General features: G+C 42.8%; 1 protein-coding gene across 4 annotated transcripts; it reads left to right on the top strand.

The window, feature by feature from the left end:
- The first annotated feature begins 1,081 nt into the window (after positions 1-1,081).
- LOC120788622 (MAP/microtubule affinity-regulating kinase 3-like) lies at positions 1,082-16,532 on the top strand. 4 transcript variants are annotated; one of them, XM_040124532.1, is made up of 18 exons: positions 1,082-1,637; positions 4,735-4,920; positions 5,117-5,170; positions 6,820-6,868; positions 6,973-7,038; positions 7,595-7,665; positions 7,973-8,029; positions 8,151-8,285; positions 9,045-9,146; positions 9,561-9,680; positions 10,218-10,317; positions 11,111-11,223; positions 11,307-11,445; positions 11,537-11,736; positions 12,285-12,382; positions 13,041-13,313; positions 13,626-13,670; positions 13,991-16,532. In XM_040124532.1, the coding sequence occupies exons 1-18, from the start codon at positions 1,587-1,589 to the stop codon at positions 14,358-14,360; spliced, it is 2,229 nt and encodes a 742-aa protein (XP_039980466.1). In that variant the 5' UTR covers positions 1,082-1,586; the 3' UTR covers positions 14,361-16,532. The 4 variants fall into 4 exon arrangements, with proteins under 4 accessions (XP_039980466.1, XP_039980468.1, XP_039980467.1 ...); XM_040124534.1 differs by lacking the exon at positions 13,041-13,313; XM_040124533.1 differs by lacking the exon at positions 13,626-13,670.
- Positions 16,533-17,116: the final 584 nt, after the last annotated feature.

The raw sequence follows: 17,116 nt of genomic DNA, 5'->3' as shown, positions 1-17,116 counted from the left end.
TCCTCACAACAGATAAAAGCTGAGCTCCGATCCAAACCTAAACTCTGTTTCTTCTGTTCAGGGTCACCTGCTGATCCGCAGTGAATTGGGCTCGTCAGCTCCTGGTGTTTACTGCTACGTCAACTGGCAGATCTGTGAAAGACGACAGAAGCAGGAAATATGTGGACAGAGATGAGCGTGTTGTGTTTAAGAGCAGCTGAGGGAGAAGTTTTCAGTGTTTAACCCTTACTAACAACCTGAACTGTCATATGGATGTGATTCATACCAATGGAAGAGTTCAACCCAGAAAACACGCTGATGACGATCCACAGCTGAAACTAACACAGTTTACTACAATTCTGTCTGTTTTCAGCAGCTGTGGAATCATCACTCTGCACATGTTACTGTCTCATTTGTTTTTTATTTTACTACATTCATACTATGGCGTGATTCACCTGTTAAGGGCCCCCTAGGCAAAAATGGACCGTGTAAATCTCACCGAGAGGCAAGAAAACCACAAAAAGACGCAGTACAACTACAAAGTCACAAAAAATGACCACAGAAAACAAAATAGAACCACAAAAACATGCAAACGACTGTAACACGAAATAGAACCACAAAAATGAAATCAAAATACACAAAAAATGTTGTTTGCGGTCATTTTGTGTGTTTTTCAGGCTGGGGCTCTTGTTCTGTGTCCAGGGGCCTATTTTCTCTTAATCTGTCCATGAGTATACGATATTTTGATTTATCTTTTGATATTATTACAGATTAGAATATTTAAAGTTGTTTATTTGCCATTGTGAGTCTTGACAAACCTTGACTCATATAAATGTGCCAATGTCTTTTAAACTGTGCCCGTCTGCCCATGGTAATATATGCAGATGTTATATGTATAATTTGCTCCTATTCACACACTGTGATTTAAAATGAGTCTTTATAAATGTATTTTATTTGAAGTTTGTAGTGTCAGTGCGATTGTGTCGTTTGTACTGTCCACCCTCTCTGTCCAGTCACCCTAGCAACACCAAACGCCGCCGCTCGGCCTGACTAACCAATCACGTCCCACGCTGCTGCTAACGTCATATCCTGTCAGCGCGCTGGGTTTGGTTAGTCCTCCATCTTGGTTTAGGCTAGCGAAGCGGCTAGCAGTGTCTGTCTGGAGAGGATGAGGAGAAGCTGAGCAGACCGGGTCCCGCTGCTGAGCTCACCGAACCGGGAGTGTCTCCACCGACCCGAACCGAGACAGAGACCAGCGGGCATATCTGGACCTGCACTGGTCCTAGAAACACACATACCCGGTCCTGCCGGGCTGCTACTAGCTAGCCGGGTAACTTAGCAGGCAAAGAGGAACTGTTGCTCCGGGTCAGTTTGGATAGATGTCGGTTAAAAACTGCCGGAAAAGAAGCCGAGCCGAGCCGAGCCAGGCTAGATAACCCTCTGGTCCTGTAGCCAGGGCTGGAGCCAGTGATGCTGGGTGAATACCTGATGAGAAAACCCGACCTCAAGTGAAAGCAGCCCACAGATAGTCCACTAAGTTTAGGCAGGTGTTCCGGGGCGGACAGGCGGCTTCATGACCAAACCTCCCTCACACTGACCCGGGTAACATGTCCACCAGGACCCCCCTGCCCACTGTCAACGAGCGGGACGCCGAAAATGTGAGTTCACCCTAAGAATTCATTCTGTTTTAACCTGCTTAGTGTTTTTTTTTTTTTTTTGGATTGTTCAGCACGTTTTTTATTAAAGTTAGGTCACCCACAACATAAAGGACGAAACAAACACATTAATTTATCACTAAAACTGCCCATGGATTTTATTGATTGATTGGTTTACGGGGTTATGACTGTTTACCTCAGAAGGTGTTTTAAATAGTTTGCAGGTCAGTCACTGTATCACTACATTTTTCCTGGAGGAGGTTTCAGTTGATCTTTGGACGATTTAAAGGGTCATTGAGAGGGTTCAGGGTGTTTTGGAAGGTATTACAACATGCCTAAATTAGGTTCCAGGGAACCAGGGTCCACTAAGAGCCAATTAGAGAGATTCAGGCATAGGTTCCAGTGATGCGTGATATGGTTTTGGTCTCCAAAAAGGTTTCCAGGTGTCTTGGAAGCGGTTCCAGTGGATTTTTGGAAGGTTCGGTGGGTCTTTGCTAACCTTGGTAGGGTCACTGAGACATTTCAAGACGTCCTGAATGGTGTCATGGTGCTCTTGTAGTGAGTTCCTGGAGTCCTGAGGGCCACTAAGGGCCATTAAGAGAAGTTCATTAATTCTTGGGGATTTTACAGGTGTTTGAAAGGAAGTTCAAGATACCTTTGAGCAGTTTTGAAGGGTATCTAAGAGGATTCTAGCTAGCATAGAAAATGTTTCATTGGATATTTGAAAGCTTCAGATCTCTGGTGCTTGGTTCCAGGTGTTCTTGAGTAGTTATGAGGGTCACTGAGAAGGTTCCAGGTGTCATGGAAAATGTTTTGGTTTCTTGTAGTGGTTCCCAGTGGTCCTGACATTTGCTAAGGGAAATTGAGTTGGGGACTTGTTTGAGGGAGTTCCAGCTGGATCGCTAGAATGTTCAAAAGCCTCTTGAGAAGGTTGGTAGGGTTACTGAGAGGGTTTCGTCCTGGAAGGTGTTTCCTTGAGGAGGCTCTAGATGTTCATGGAGGGGGTTCTGGTGCTTTTTTTGAGGATGTCTCACAAGGTTCCAGTTGAATCTTTGGAAGGTTCAGAAGCTTATTGAGAAGGGTTATGGGGTCATTCATGAGGTTCGAGTCACTTTCTTAGGAGGTTGCAGGTGTTCTTAAGGAGGTTTTGGATATTCTTGAAACGTTTTAATGACCTCCTAAGAGAGTTACAGGTGTTCTTGAAGATGTTCCAGCATGCCTTTGGTAAAATTTCATCATGCTTTTAATTTTCATTTGGTTATTGTTTTCAGCTTTGCATTTTTGTGAAAATGATTTTTCACCTTTGTGTTGCTTTTAAATAAGACCAGAGGGCTGTTGGAAGGCTGTCAGAGGTTCTCGAGGAGGCTCCACGTGTTCTTGACACAGTTTTTGGGGTCATGTAAAAAGATGATGTGCAGTGAGAGGATTCTCTGTGTTATTATGAATATCAATATTATAGTAACTGATGTTAGTATTGAAGCATGCAGAGACTGGTCAGGTGTATCTGCCTGTCTAACACTACCAACTCCAAAGCCCCCACCTATCATTTGTCCTTGTGGAGCTTTGAGGAGTTCTGTTTTCCAATCAGAGCACAGTGTATCATGTGAGATCTGTGATTGGTCATGCTTCCTCCTGGCTGGTGGATCGCTGTGGATTGGTGTGGTCTCTGTCTATGAACCCAACCATCGTCTGGTCTCTGTAACATCATGATGAACGGTTTCAACCCAAAGCAGCGACTTTCTGCAGTGAGGATCTGATGTGACCCAGTTTATCTGATCTGGTCTGTAGTTATTTTGGGATACAGGCTCAGATGATCTACCTCTCTGTGTGTATGTAGATGTGTTGGTGTAGATTAGCCTAAAGAGTCTCTCTGTCAGTTGGACAAACAGTGGTTTGGAGGACATAAAGCCTGGTTCTGTGTAAATCTAAACTGGTGATGGTGTTGCGGTAGCCTACAGGTCTGAGATGCTGATCAGGTGATCACAGCAATATGACATGCAGTGTTTCCCATTAATTACCTAGACTGTCCCTCCACAGTCATCATACTGTAGTGAAAATGCTGAGAAATGTACATCACAGTTTCTAAGAGTTTTCAAAATTCTTCTTTTGTCCAAAACCCAAAGAGATTCAGTTACTGTGACAGAAAACAGAGACAAGCAGATAATCTGATACACTGGAAAAAGTTGAAAGAGTACATTTAGAATTTTATGCATAAAAAATTACACATCTTATTATCTTATTAATTTTCAGTCAGTGGGTTTCTGTTTGATATTCTCACTTAATCAAAATAACAATCAATTAGAGAAAAACCAAAAATGTGTAGTTGGTGATTAATAATTTCTTAATTTAATAGTTTCAGTCTCAGTAGTGATGCGTGGCAATCTGCCCTTGTCTTGTTTGTTTATTTATTGATGAGGTAGGTGTTTATTCAAAACCTATTTTGTTAATTGCTGACTGTTTTTTTTTTTTTTTTTTTCAACAATGTTGAGATTAGACAGAATTAAAGACATGTATTAGTGAAGTTTGTCATATCTCTATGAAAATTTTTACACTATACTCACACCCATACATAAGAACTGATTAGAATTTTGAAAATGAAGTTAGAATATCAACCGGAAATCTTTTACTTGATTGACAGAAAATTAATCAGCAATACTGTGGATAATCAGTTAATTGAGATGATTACTTAAGTTATTTTTTGAGCACAAAGATAAAAACGTAGTGGCTCCAATGTCAGTAATATGAATATTTTCAGTTTTTCTCTGTTTTCTGTCGCAGTAACTGAATCTCTTTGAGTTTTGGACAAAACCAGACGTTTGAAGACGTCACCCCTGACTCTGAGAAAACTGTGATGTACATTTATAATTATTTTTTGCCATAGACCAAATGGGTAACTGAGTAAACTTGGTGATAATCAGCAGAGGAATTAGTAATTAAAGTAGCTGTTATTTGCAGCTGCTGTTAAGATAACAGTAAGAGTGTTTTGTCTATAGACATAATTATTATCTGATCAGTTAAAACTCTAACTGATAGAGGGGTCTCTGCCTCAGTGTGAATTGACTGACCCCATCTGTCTGCGTGATGTAATTATTTTTCACAGCATACCTCAGTGGATGATGGGCGTGGTGAGGCGTCCCGCTCCGTCCGCTCTGCTCGCTGTAAAACCTCTTTGTCCGCCGCCGGAGACGAAATGCCCCACGTCGGAAACTACCGCCTGCTTAAAACCATCGGGAAAGGAAACTTTGCTAAAGTCAAACTGGCTCGACACATCCTGACGGGGCGAGAGGTGAGACACATACAGATACCCATCTTGGACTAAAGCTCCCAAAACTCCATCGGAATACAAGGTCTTTGTTGAGTCTAAATAGTGTCTTTTCTTAGTTCAGCAAAGTTTTGGGAGCTTTACTCCAGAGTACAGATACTCAGACCAGGAACATGTGAAATGGTGAATTAACTGTCAATCACCTCTGTCTCCCTGACAGGTGGCCATCAAAATCATTGATAAGACCCAGTTGAACCCCACCAGCCTGCAGAAGGTGAGAGACAGTCTGGATATAAGTTTGACTGTAAACTACAACACATCAGTCACTGCTTTTTAGAATATAAGGAAAAGAGTCAGAAAACCTCAGACTTAATGACTGAATAAATGTTCGTAACGCCAAATTCTCATGTGACTGTAGCAAAACAGAGATGGGCATCCACCTTTCAGTTTGAGCAGAAGAGGGGAAGAAGCAGACAGAACACCTAGGCTAAAACTTCATAAACCATATTAGAAATGACCCCCTTTCACTTGTGGAATGTCACTGATTTCTATTTGCTGGTTGTGTTTTTGGTTATGTTTTTAATCAGTTTTTCTCCTGATAACGTCTGTGATGTTGGTGGTTCTATTTCCAGCAGTAAAAACCCAGCAGACAGCAGCTGATGTTCCAAACCGAACCAATCTGATCAGCCAGGATACATGAATCAATCAGAAAAACTGATACAGTCTGACCTGAGATCAGACTGAGACATAGACCTGCTCTGTGTGTGTCCTTTAATCAGCTGTCCAGGTTATTGATTAGTTATTGATTAACCACTCGGCAAAGCAGGACTCAGCGCTGTGACCTCTGTCAAACAAAATGCTGCTGCAGTTATAATCCAGACTACAGTCTGACTGACCCAGGGTTTTTGAGTCTGATAATGATATTTGAGAGTTGAAAAAGTCTGAACAGTATATTAGTCAACATTTGTTTTTTAACAGAACCAACATCTTTGCTCGGGATCCTTACAAGTGGCTCTTAAAGACAGGTGACCCAGATCTGCGTAGTGTTTGGGACAGTGTAAAATTAGAAGGCGTCAGATATATCAGCAGATATGAGATCATTATATCAGTCAGCTGATGAGTTAATGTCAAAGTACTTTAGGTTTGAGATCATTAGAGTCTCCATCCCAGAGTTTGTCCAGCAGAAAGCACTGACAGGTTGATTTTCACACTGTAAAATGTCCCGATCAGGTAAAAATGAGGACAATTAATAACCAGATTTAAAGATCAAAACATTATCCACTCATGTATTGTTCAACTTTTTAAAACTTGAATATCAGTATGGGCTATAATCAATACTCAGTGTCATACAAACTGCTGCTGCAGTAATAACCCAGATTAGAGCCTGAATAATGTTGTTCATGTTTTTAAAAGTTGATGCCGGTCTCAGTCTTTGAGGGTTTAAAAGTCAGATAATATACTGAATGGTTTGTATCGTCGAAGGATAAAACTTTAGAATATATTTTTACACAGACAGAGGATTGACAAAGGACCTCCATCACTTCCATTAGAAACAAGTTATGAGGAGATGTGTTAATGTCCAGTATGAACAGGAGGAATGATCGCAGAAAGAAAACCCTGTGTCAGTGTTGATATAGAACCTGCCTGTTGTTTATAGAGCAGAGCCAGGCGGCGTCAGACCCTGGTCAACAGAAAGGTGGTGATGGAGGATTGGTTGATGCACGTTCAGACAGACAGCGATGTGGATTGGATCCACGTCACTGTGTCGGTCTGAACGGAGAATAAGCTGACCTCAGATGCACCTTTGGCATTTCTGTTCCACATCTCTTGATAATTATCAGACAACCTGATCTGTCTGGGGTAGGATCAAATCAAACTGCTGATGTTTCTGTATATAAACCTGTGTGTCTGTTTCTCTCTCAGCTCTTCAGAGAGGTCAGAATAATGAAGATCTTAAATCACCCAAATATCGGTGAGTAACGTCAAACACAAACACCCCATCCATACATCTGTCTCCCTCCCTTTCTCATCCTATTTCTTCTCACCTGTCTGTCTCTACGTCCTGTCTCTCCACAGTGAAGCTGTTTGAGGTGATAGAGACAGAGAAGACGCTGTACCTGGTGATGGAGTACGCCAGCGGAGGTCAGCCACACCTTCATCTTTAAATAGTCCCACCTGACTGAAACCAGGTTTATGTGTTTGAATCTGGATACGGACCTCTTAGTTGTATGTAGAGCTGAAACGATTAGTTGATTAATCGATTAGTCGATCGATGGAATAATAATTTGAAACTATTTTGATAATTGATTATTTGTTTCAGTTACTTACACAAAAACAGGGAATCAATGCCAAATATTCTCAGATTCCAGCCTCTTAAATGAGAGGATTTTCTGCTTTTCTGTGTCATATATCACTGTAAACTAAATATGTTTCAGTATGTGGATCTTTGGGCAAACAAAACAAGACATTTGAAGACATCATGTTCAAGTTGTGATTAACATTATCTGACAATTTTTTTGAGGTTTCATAAACTAAACGATTCATCGAGGGGAAAAAAAACAGTTGAATTGATGATGAAAATAATTGTTAGTTGCAGTCCTTGTTGTATGATCTCTGACCTATGTCAGGTTCACTGTCACTTGGTGTTTCTGCAGAACTAATCTGAACAGGTGACCTTCATTCCTCTGTGTGTGTGCAGGTGAAGTGTTTGACTACCTCGTAGCTCATGGGAGGATGAAGGAGAAGGAGGCCAGAGCTAAATTTAGACAGGTAACACACACACACACACACACACACACACACGCACACACACACACACACACACACACACACACACACACACACCAATGTTACCATGGCAACACCCTGGAGCTACCTACATCCCATAATGCAGCAGTGAAATAGATGGAGTGTCTGGTTCAGAGTGTATTTTCTCTTACTGTAAACTTTCCCTATTTCTACTGTATCAGTTATTTTACCACAGTGCCTTTGAGCCAGGCAGCAAAACACACTGTATCACAGCCTGAACCTGTCTGTCTGTACCTGTCTCTCTGTGTCTGTCTGTATGTCTCTGCAGATTGTGTCTGCAGTTCAGTACTGCCATCAGAAGCGAATAGTTCACCGTGACCTTAAGGTAAAACACACAATAATAAACTCAGATTCCCAGCTGACATTAAACACATCATGAACATACATACATAACCTACTACTGGATTCACACCTCTTCCTCTTCCTCCTCCTCCTTCCTCCTGCAGGCAGAGAACCTCCTCCTGGATGCTGACATGAATATTAAAATAGCAGATTTTGGGTTCAGTAATGAGTTCACTGTTGGTGGGAAACTGGACACTTTCTGTGGTTCTCCTCCGTACGCTGCTCCTGAGCTCTTCCAGGTACACACACTTTCATTCATTCATTCATTCAATCATTTATGTTTGTATTTATGTAGTTAGAAAGGTCGACACCTAGCTGTGGAGATCGATAGCTGAGTAGTTACGTACTGTGTATAACCTGAATGATGTTGGAGTTTGGAGACTGATACTGATATCGATATTTGAGTTTAAAAAATCCAAAGACACCATATTGGCTGATGGGTTTTTTTTTTTTTCTTTTTTTAAGCATGAGCACATAACATAAACAAACCATCCTGATACAAATTGTGAACAACATTCATAGTGAGTGACACTTTACAGTATAAAAATCAACCTGGCAGTGCTCTGTAGGACCAGCCCTGTAATGGAGACACAGTTTCTAAAAGACTTCAGGCATCATTTGACATTTTTGTGCTGATATAGTCTGTCAGACCACATTTACACTGAGAATGATATATCTGCTGATAGTATAGTGGTTGGGTTCTTATTTACTGTGGCAGGTATTTACTGTTGTCAGTTAATTGAGTACTAAGCTGGTTAGATAGTTAGGTACTGTGGTGTTTGGTTTGATAGTAATTTAGGAAGGAATGCAGAATTGCAGTTATGTAGTTAGGTTAGGGCAGTAGGTAAGTCCTTAGGTATATAGGTAGGTAGGTGGGTATAATGTTGTGTGGTAGATATGGTAGATAAATATGTAGTCAGTCTGAAAACGTAATGAACTGTGTTTCTTAAAGAAAAGTCATGTACTGTATGCGTTTATGTGTGTTGTGTGTGTTTCAGGGTAAGAAATATGACGGTCCAGAGGTGGATGTGTGGAGTCTGGGTGTGATCCTCTACACTCTGGTCAGTGGATCTCTGCCGTTTGACGGACAGAACCTCAAGGTCAGTGTGACACAGACACAGGTGAAAGGAACAATCCAACCTTTTTTTAAATGACATGGAGTCCCTCGGGGATGAGCCCTGGAGCCTCTGATCTTTCTGTTAAACCATATGGAGATTCAAGGGAACAGTGCAACATTTTCTGTCTTCCTCAGAGTCAGATGATTCAGGAGTTTCAACTCTGTGTCCAGTACAGAGATAGGTCCAGGACATGTTTAGCCTAGCTTAGCACAAGACTGGAAACAGGGTCAAACTGCCAGCTCCTTGAAAAGAGATAAAAATTCACCTTCAACAACTCCAAGTCTGTCTGATTTTAAGATGATTTTCTGAATAGTTGTACTGTTCCTTTTTAAATGACAGATAAGGACAGTGTCTGTGTTTCCACGGCGTGTCTGAAGTCTTTGTTTCTGTCTGTAGGAGCTCAGAGAGCGAGTGCTGCGAGGCAAATATCGTATCCCATTCTACATGTCGACTGACTGTGAGAACCTGCTGAAACGTTTTCTGGTGCTGAACCCGGGGAAACGAGGAACTCTGGAGGTCAGAAGACAGCAGCAATACATCAACAATACATCACCACCATACGACCAATACATCCGCTATACATCATCAATACATCACCAACACACGCTCAATACATCAGCTATACATCATCTATACACTGAACCCTCAGGCTCCTCACCTGTGTTGTTGTGGATCGACAGACTCACAGCCTGGCTGTGCGGAACAGAGAGATGGTGATTGATACGATTAGATCAGACTTGTCAGACTTTATTGATCCCAGGGGTAAATTGACATGTTACAACAACACCGAGACCAACTGTCTGAAAACAGACCGAGAACTATTAGAAAGAAGTTAGTAAATAAAGGAAGAAATGACAGTGAGTGAAAAAGCCCCACTGAACACTACATAAACGTTAAAGTAGCTCAGACTGTTTAAATGAATTGTGAATGAATAAAACTGGTATTATTACCAAAAAGATCGATAAACTTGATGGATTTACCACTCAGGGTTTGTGATCAGATCATTGGTTTTGTTGTTGTTGCCTGAAAGTTTTCTGAATGTTTCATCTTCAGCAAATCATGAAGGATCGCTGGATCAATGCCGGTTTTGATGAAGAGGAGCTGAAGCCCTTCATCGAGCCGGAGGTGGACATCAGGGACCAGAAGAGGATCGGTACACACTCACTCACACTTTAAATGCTTCATTTGAATCCACCAGTTACGGTCTGGTTACACAGGTGTATACGCAGACACATCTCTCAGCGTAGATCAGATGCCACATAGTGACAGTACATATTTAAAACATGAAGCTACACTGCAGATAAAAGAATCTGAGAGTACTGTGAGCTGAACAAGGTGGAACATGTAATTAGTTTTATTCTCCACTGTCCTTTATAGTGTGACTTATGGCCAGACTTTGTTTTAAAAGTTAAGGTTCCAGATTTAGATTACAGCTTCAATTGAAAACCTTTTTGATAATGTTGTTATGTTTTCTGAATTTATTTCAAAAGTATGAAACAGGAGAAGAAAAATAGCTCTAGCTTCTTAAAATCATGTTTATACTGCGTGAAGCTGTGTATACATGCATATATTTCAGAGATCTGGGACTACATGTAGGCTGCTGAGGTATATATGCGAGTGGGTTTACAAATAACAATATGTGGTTTGTTGTTTATCAAAGTGTCTGATGCGGGAGGGGTCATGTAGATGATCAGACACAAACATAACATATTGATTAATTCAAACACAGCTCTGCTATGTAATAAGTCAAAAAGAGACGAGGAGGGTGAGACATGTCACCAAACAGGCCGTCGTAGACGTTTAGAGTTTGAAAATAAACAGGAGTCTGATGGAGGACCTCTTCCACTCACAGCTGGAGCCCCGGGTGGAGGCAGCTGTTAAGGCTGACGGAGCAGCATCAGTGTGTGGATCATGATGTGTATGTGTTGTGTTGTGTTGTGTTTCAGATGTGATGGTGGGGATGGGTTACTCCAGAGAGGACATCAACGATTCGCTCGCCAAGATGAAGTACAATGACATCACAGCCACATATCTGCTGCTGGGACGCAGGGCTGCTGAGGTCAGAGGTTACCGTGGTAACAGCAGGTGTGCAGACGACCTGGACTAAGCAGCAGTCATAACTGATGTGTGTTTGATGTTCAGGTGGAAGTGAGCGACTCTTCGTCCTCCAGCAGCATCTCTCTGCTCAAACCTCGTCCATCCAGCAGCACTCAGTCTCCTGCTCACCTCCTCGTCCAGCGCTCCTCCTCCTCCTCCAAACAGAGGAGGTACAGCGACCAAGGTACAGGCCCCGACAAGGACCCGGGTTTAATCCAGGTCACAGTCACAGACCGCAGTTCATCTCGTAACTCCCTCTGTCCCCCTCTCCTCAGTATGTCCAGTGTCCTCAGCTGCTCCTCACCCCAGGAGGAGTCAGACGGCAGCGTCAGCGGAGGGGGAAGTGAAGCAAGAAGTGGGAGGTCAGAACAGGAAGTCCAGTCCCGTGGAGGGGGGCAGTCCACTGCTGGGGAACGCCAACAACCCCAACATGGCTGACATCCCTGAGCGAAGGAAGATGTCAGCCACGCCCACTGTGAGTTACCTGTTAGACAGGTCGACACAGGTGTGTCTGGAAAGCTGAAACAGGGTCTAGCATCTGTAAACTGGCTGAGAAACTGAAGACTGATTATTTTACCCAGAAATCACTGCCACCAAAGCAGCACTAAAAAAAGACAGATAGTGACTCTACCTTAGGGAGCTGTGGTTTTCTGCTGTCTGTTTGAATTACTTTAAGAAAACATGAGATTTTGCAGTTGATAGTAAAAAATATCTCCGTCTTCTATTAATATTTATATTGAAATCAGTACAACATTTTATTTTTAAACTGTAATACATTTCAAGAGAGCTGCAAAAATTAGTCGATTGAAAAATAATGGGCCAACTATTTTGAAAGTTTTTCCTCTTTTCATAAAAAATTACACAGTTTTAAGGTTTAAAAGTTTTTAAACTTTACAAAAGAAACTGTAAGACATCAGATCCAGGTGAGCGTGTTTTGTCTTTGTAGGACAGAGTGGAACTGCACTGGTCTGTGTTTTTATAAGAGGATATGTTTCTAACTCTTCATGTGTTTAACTCTCTCAGGGAGGATCGTCCAGTATGACGAGGAGGAACACGTACGTCTGTAGTGAGAGGAACTCTACAGATCGACACCCTGTGGTCCACAACGGCAAAGAGAACAGGTACGAGGCAGCGTCACAGAGTGGTGCGTCAGTAGACTCCCCTAACACATCGGGTGCATCAAAGTACTGTATGGGGGACATGTTGTAAAATCAGAGGTCTACTCAAAGCTCTTACACTCTCTGACAAACAGCGGCGAACAGCTGCTTAATGAATTAAAACGTGACTCTGCAGATCATCTTGATGTGAGAGGAGCAGATGACAGAAAGTACAAACGCTCATCAAACGTGATCAGTGTTAAATCTGTCATTAGAGAATCTACAGAACTTGACAGAGACTGAGAGTTTAATGTGAAAGGCCAGTGGTCTGTCTAGATTACCACCTCCGTGTGGCTGCATCACTTTTTCTACATCACACATCTAAGTTGGGGAAACACAACAGTTCCTTTCTCTAAAACAGGAAGGGTAATATCAACTCATCTGATGGCTGATTCATGTTCGGTGAGGTGTTTCTCCTGCATAGCATTGTGGACGTCAACCCTGTAACATGTATATGAATATGACAGTCTTTGTATGGCAGGTTATTCATGACTTGATATGAAGGGAAGTGGACTTTTAAACTTATGACAAAAAACTGAAGCAGCAGAGCTCAGGGTGAACCAAAACAACAAACAAAAGAATATTCATCAAACAGCCATGTTACCTGCCCCCCCCCCCCCAGCTCAGCGACCACCCCTGCCCAGAGATCGGTGGGCGGAGCCTCCACCCACAGCGTGAGCAGTGGGGCGACTCCTCCGGACCGGCTGCGGTTCCCTCGGGGGACGGCAAGTCGCAGCACCTTCCACGGAGGTCAGCTCCGAGAGAGACGCACCGCCACCTACAACGGCCCCCCAGCCTCACCGAGCCTGTCACATGATGCCACACCCCTCGCACAGTCACGAGCCAGAGGATCCACCAACCTGTTCTCCAAGCTCACCTCCAAACTCACACGCAGGTACACCAGTGCAAAGCATCATGGGAGGTTGAATGTATTTACTTGTGTGACTGCAGAAGGCAAGACAGGTGAGTCAGACAGGTGTATCAGACTGAGAGCAGTGAGACAGGTGAATCTGGACTAAGTCAAAACGGTTGCTTTTACTAGACTGAATTTAAACGGATTCTGGAACCAGAACCAGAACCTCTTCCTTCTGTTTCTTCTTCTGTGTCTTTTTTCCTTTAACTTTTTATCTTCCATCTGCTCATTAACACTGAAACTTTTCCTTCCTTCCTTCCCTGTTTCCTTCCTTCCGTGTGTCCTTGCTGTCAGAGGGGCTTCAGAGGTTGAGAGGAACGGGAGACCTGAAGGGTCAAGGTGAGTCAGACAGGTGTTTGTCTTCTGACACAGGACGTCTGTTTCCTCTAATGTATTTATTATTGCTATAATTCTCTTCGTTCTGATTTGCTGAGAGTAGTTGACAGGTGCTGCAGCCCAGCCAATCAGAAACCACATCTCCATGTGTTATTGTTCTTCAGTTTGCCAGCTGCTGTGTGAATAAATAAAACTAAGTGTAGATCTCAGTCATCAGCAGCTTCAGTTTGGTTCATGTATTTGTCAGGGACAGTGTGAATTACCTTCGTTCAAATATTCTCAATTTTAACACAGACCCTCCCTCTGTCCTCCCCCCTCTCCAGTCGTAATGTGTCCTCCGATCAGAAGGAGGAGCCCGGTTCTCCCGCTGCTCCTCACCTGAAGGAGTCGAAGCCCCGCTCCCTGAGGTTCACCTGGAGTATGAAGACCACATCCTCCATGGAGCCTCTGGACATGATGAGGGAGATCAGGAAAGTCCTGGACGCCAACAACTGCGACTACGAGCAGCGCGAGCGCTTCCTGTTGCTTTGTGTCCATGGAGACGGACACGCCGACAGCCTCGTCCAATGGGAGATGGAGGTGTGCAAACTGCCCCGCCTCTCACTCAACGGAGTCCGATTCAAACGTATTTCAGGAACGTCCATCGCCTTCAAGAATATCGCCTCCAAGATCGCCAACGAACTCAAGCTGTAGAGGCAGAGTGAGACAGGTAGACAGAGACAGGTGTGGAGAAAGACAGATGGACGGACCGCACAGGTGGGTTTATTATCAGGTTTCAGCCTCTGCAGGTTGATTTAAAATCTGATGGACGATTGGAAAACAAACAGCAGGAAGTGGACAGGTGTTTGTGAAGCAGAGCTGCAGTCATATGTGTGTGACTGGTAGATGTTGAGTATCTGTCATTAGTGTGTGGCTGCAACTGAAGGCCAGTCCACATCCACCACATGCTGTGCTCCCAGGAACGCTGTGGTTTTTCGGTCTGTTTTCATTTTCTGTTTCTCTCGGTGAAGCTGATCTCCACAGACGTCTGGTTACATCACACACATCTCACCATGTTTAAAACAAGGTACAGTATCTGTAATGACTGAATGATTTCCAGGTTCACTGCTGACAGATTCCCCAAAATCAGTCAATCAATAAATAAAAACTAGAACTGCACTCGGCGCTCCGCCAAGGCCTTACACTCCTACACGTCTGTCTAGTTCTTAAGAAAAATAAAAGCAAAAAGCAAGTAGTCTGATAACATAAGAGACTTCTTTGTTATAAAACACAGTAAGTCATAAATCGTAGACTGTGTAATGCAGATTCAGAAATTTCCTCCACCAAATTCTACAAACTCATAGATCTCAACACCATAAATGTCCATAAAGCTCCACACATTATTTCCTGAGAAAATGTGGGAACTGCCCAATATCGCAATGTTAAGGAAAATGACAAATTCCTGGACCTGCCCCTTTAACCAGATCATCCCCAAAATGTAATGGGTTCTTCCCTGGACCAGGCCCCATTCCTCCACCAATTCTGGTGCAGATCGGTTCGGTAGTTTTTGTGTGATCCTGCTGACAAACAAACCAACAGACAGACACAGGTGAAAACACAACAACAAAAAACAACAAATAACTACTCATGTCCACATCAGCTGTCGCCTTGTTCTGTCACCTGTCTCTGTCTCTCTCTCTCTCTCTGTCTATCTCTCTGGTGTTATTAGGAAACTGGTCTAAATTCATTGATTATTGGTTATTGACGATGAAGCCCGCACACTGATGACTACATCACTGTCTTTCTGTATGGGGTTTCCCTCACCTGCTCCCAGCACAGCAGGGGCAGCTTGTACTTGTAATTGAATGAACATAACTGACTGCTGCAAAGGATCATGGGACTTGGACTCCAGGGTTCTTAAAAGGAGACACAGGAACTGTTCTGCTGTGATATACATTAATGGTTTATTTTGAAAGAGGCTCTGCAGTGACTAACCTGCAGGTGTTTTGGCCCCGCCCGCCTGAGAACAGGTGAGGGCGGTGTCAGACTAAAGGGGGTGGAGTCGTTTGTGCCTAGACAGGTAGATGTGAGTCAGTGTTTGTGAATGTAAATAGTTTGACAGACACTCACCTTGTTTTCATGTTGATTTGTTTCCTCTTTTGTACATGTGATCAGTCAGCTGATCAACGGCTGATTGTCGGCTGATCGACGGCTGATCAACGGTTGATTGTTGTTGTTTGTAAGCTGAACCTCAGGTTCACCTGTGTCTCATTAAACACCTTGAAGACAGCACAGCTTCCTGTCTGGATGAAGTTTTTTGACCGACAGTCAAACTACAGAAGCCCAGAGGGTTCATGGAGGGTTAGAACGATTCAGCCCTGGTACCTCCACACGTCCAGTGTGGCTGACTGATGTTTGAACCGCACTGAGGTGTCACTCAGGTGACTCCACCTGCTGATGACCTCCCGTACAGTGACGTACATTTACATTTTATGTACAGACTGTCCTTTCCTCCAGGGAGTTTATCTTCTGATTTTATTTTCATTACACCTTTCTTGTTATGTCATCGTGAATCCACTTACGTAGCTCTTATCTTTAGATTAGATTCCTTAAGTTGGGTTTGTCGGACATACTCTGAGACGGTTCTATGGCCTGGGGTCAGGACACCCCACAGGGTCTCCAGATAAATCTGATCTGTCACCAAACAATTGAAGCGATAAAATGTGTCATAAAAAATTAACAAGTTTGGTAGCACATTTACTTTTCTGTCATTTTTGCTTTTTTGGTGAAACACTAGATGTTTGAGAAAGAAGATTCACTCCCTGTCGGAACTGATCATAAATGACACGGCTTCTTTTCAAGGACAAACGAACCAAAAAAAAGGTACAATAAAGCATGAATGAAATCAAATACCTGATTTCAACATAGAAAGTTTGTATTGGACTGTCACTTTATTGATGATGTCACTAACTCTACATCACCACCAGGAGGTGTCTGTTCAACCCATTTAACCACGAATATCTATTGTCACCAGTTCAAACAGTGGAAATAAGACATGAAAAAGACAAGTGCGGTCATAACTGGTTTTATTAAAATCATTGTGAGAGCTTGGACCAGCATCTGGTTTTTGGAGTCAAACTCAAGCAGGAGATAAATGTGATTCTTTATCAGAGGTTCAGAGGAGTTGGGTCACATTAAAGAACTGATCTGAGATCTGTGGTTAAGGTTAGAATGTTAAATGTTTTGTTTGGATTCAGGTTTTAGTCTCGGAGCTGGTCTCTGTCAAGTGTTTGCACATCACAGAGCTTCAATAAAGAACTGCAACTGCAGGATTCACAGTGTAAACGATTCTGGCTCAGATGCATTGCAGCAAAACATGAGAACTTGTGAGAAAACATTTTTAGTCTTAATTCTTTACTTAAAAGAAATTTTTCAACCCTCAGATTTTAGTTAAATTAAGAACCAGTTGT

The sequence above is a fragment of the Xiphias gladius genome, chromosome 4 (genome assembly GCF_016859285.1).
Source record: "Xiphias gladius isolate SHS-SW01 ecotype Sanya breed wild chromosome 4, ASM1685928v1, whole genome shotgun sequence".
NCBI classification, from domain to species: domain Eukaryota; kingdom Metazoa; phylum Chordata; class Actinopteri; order Istiophoriformes; family Xiphiidae; genus Xiphias; species Xiphias gladius.
The sequence above is the reverse complement of the archived record's forward strand: the minus strand, read 5'-3'. Positions and strand labels throughout refer to the sequence as shown.

Coding starts and splice junctions, on each gene's coding strand:
- LOC120788622 (XM_040124532.1), top strand. CDS start 1,587: ATGTCCACCAGGACCCCCCTGCCCACTGTCAACGAGCGGGACGCCGAA. Junction 7,666..7,972: donor CCAGAGCTAAATTTAGACAG/GTAACACACACA, acceptor ATGTCTCTGCAG/ATTGTGTCTGCAGTTCAGTA. Junction 12,383..13,040: donor CACAACGGCAAAGAGAACAG/GTACGAGGCAGC, acceptor CCCCCCCCCCAG/CTCAGCGACCACCCCTGCCC.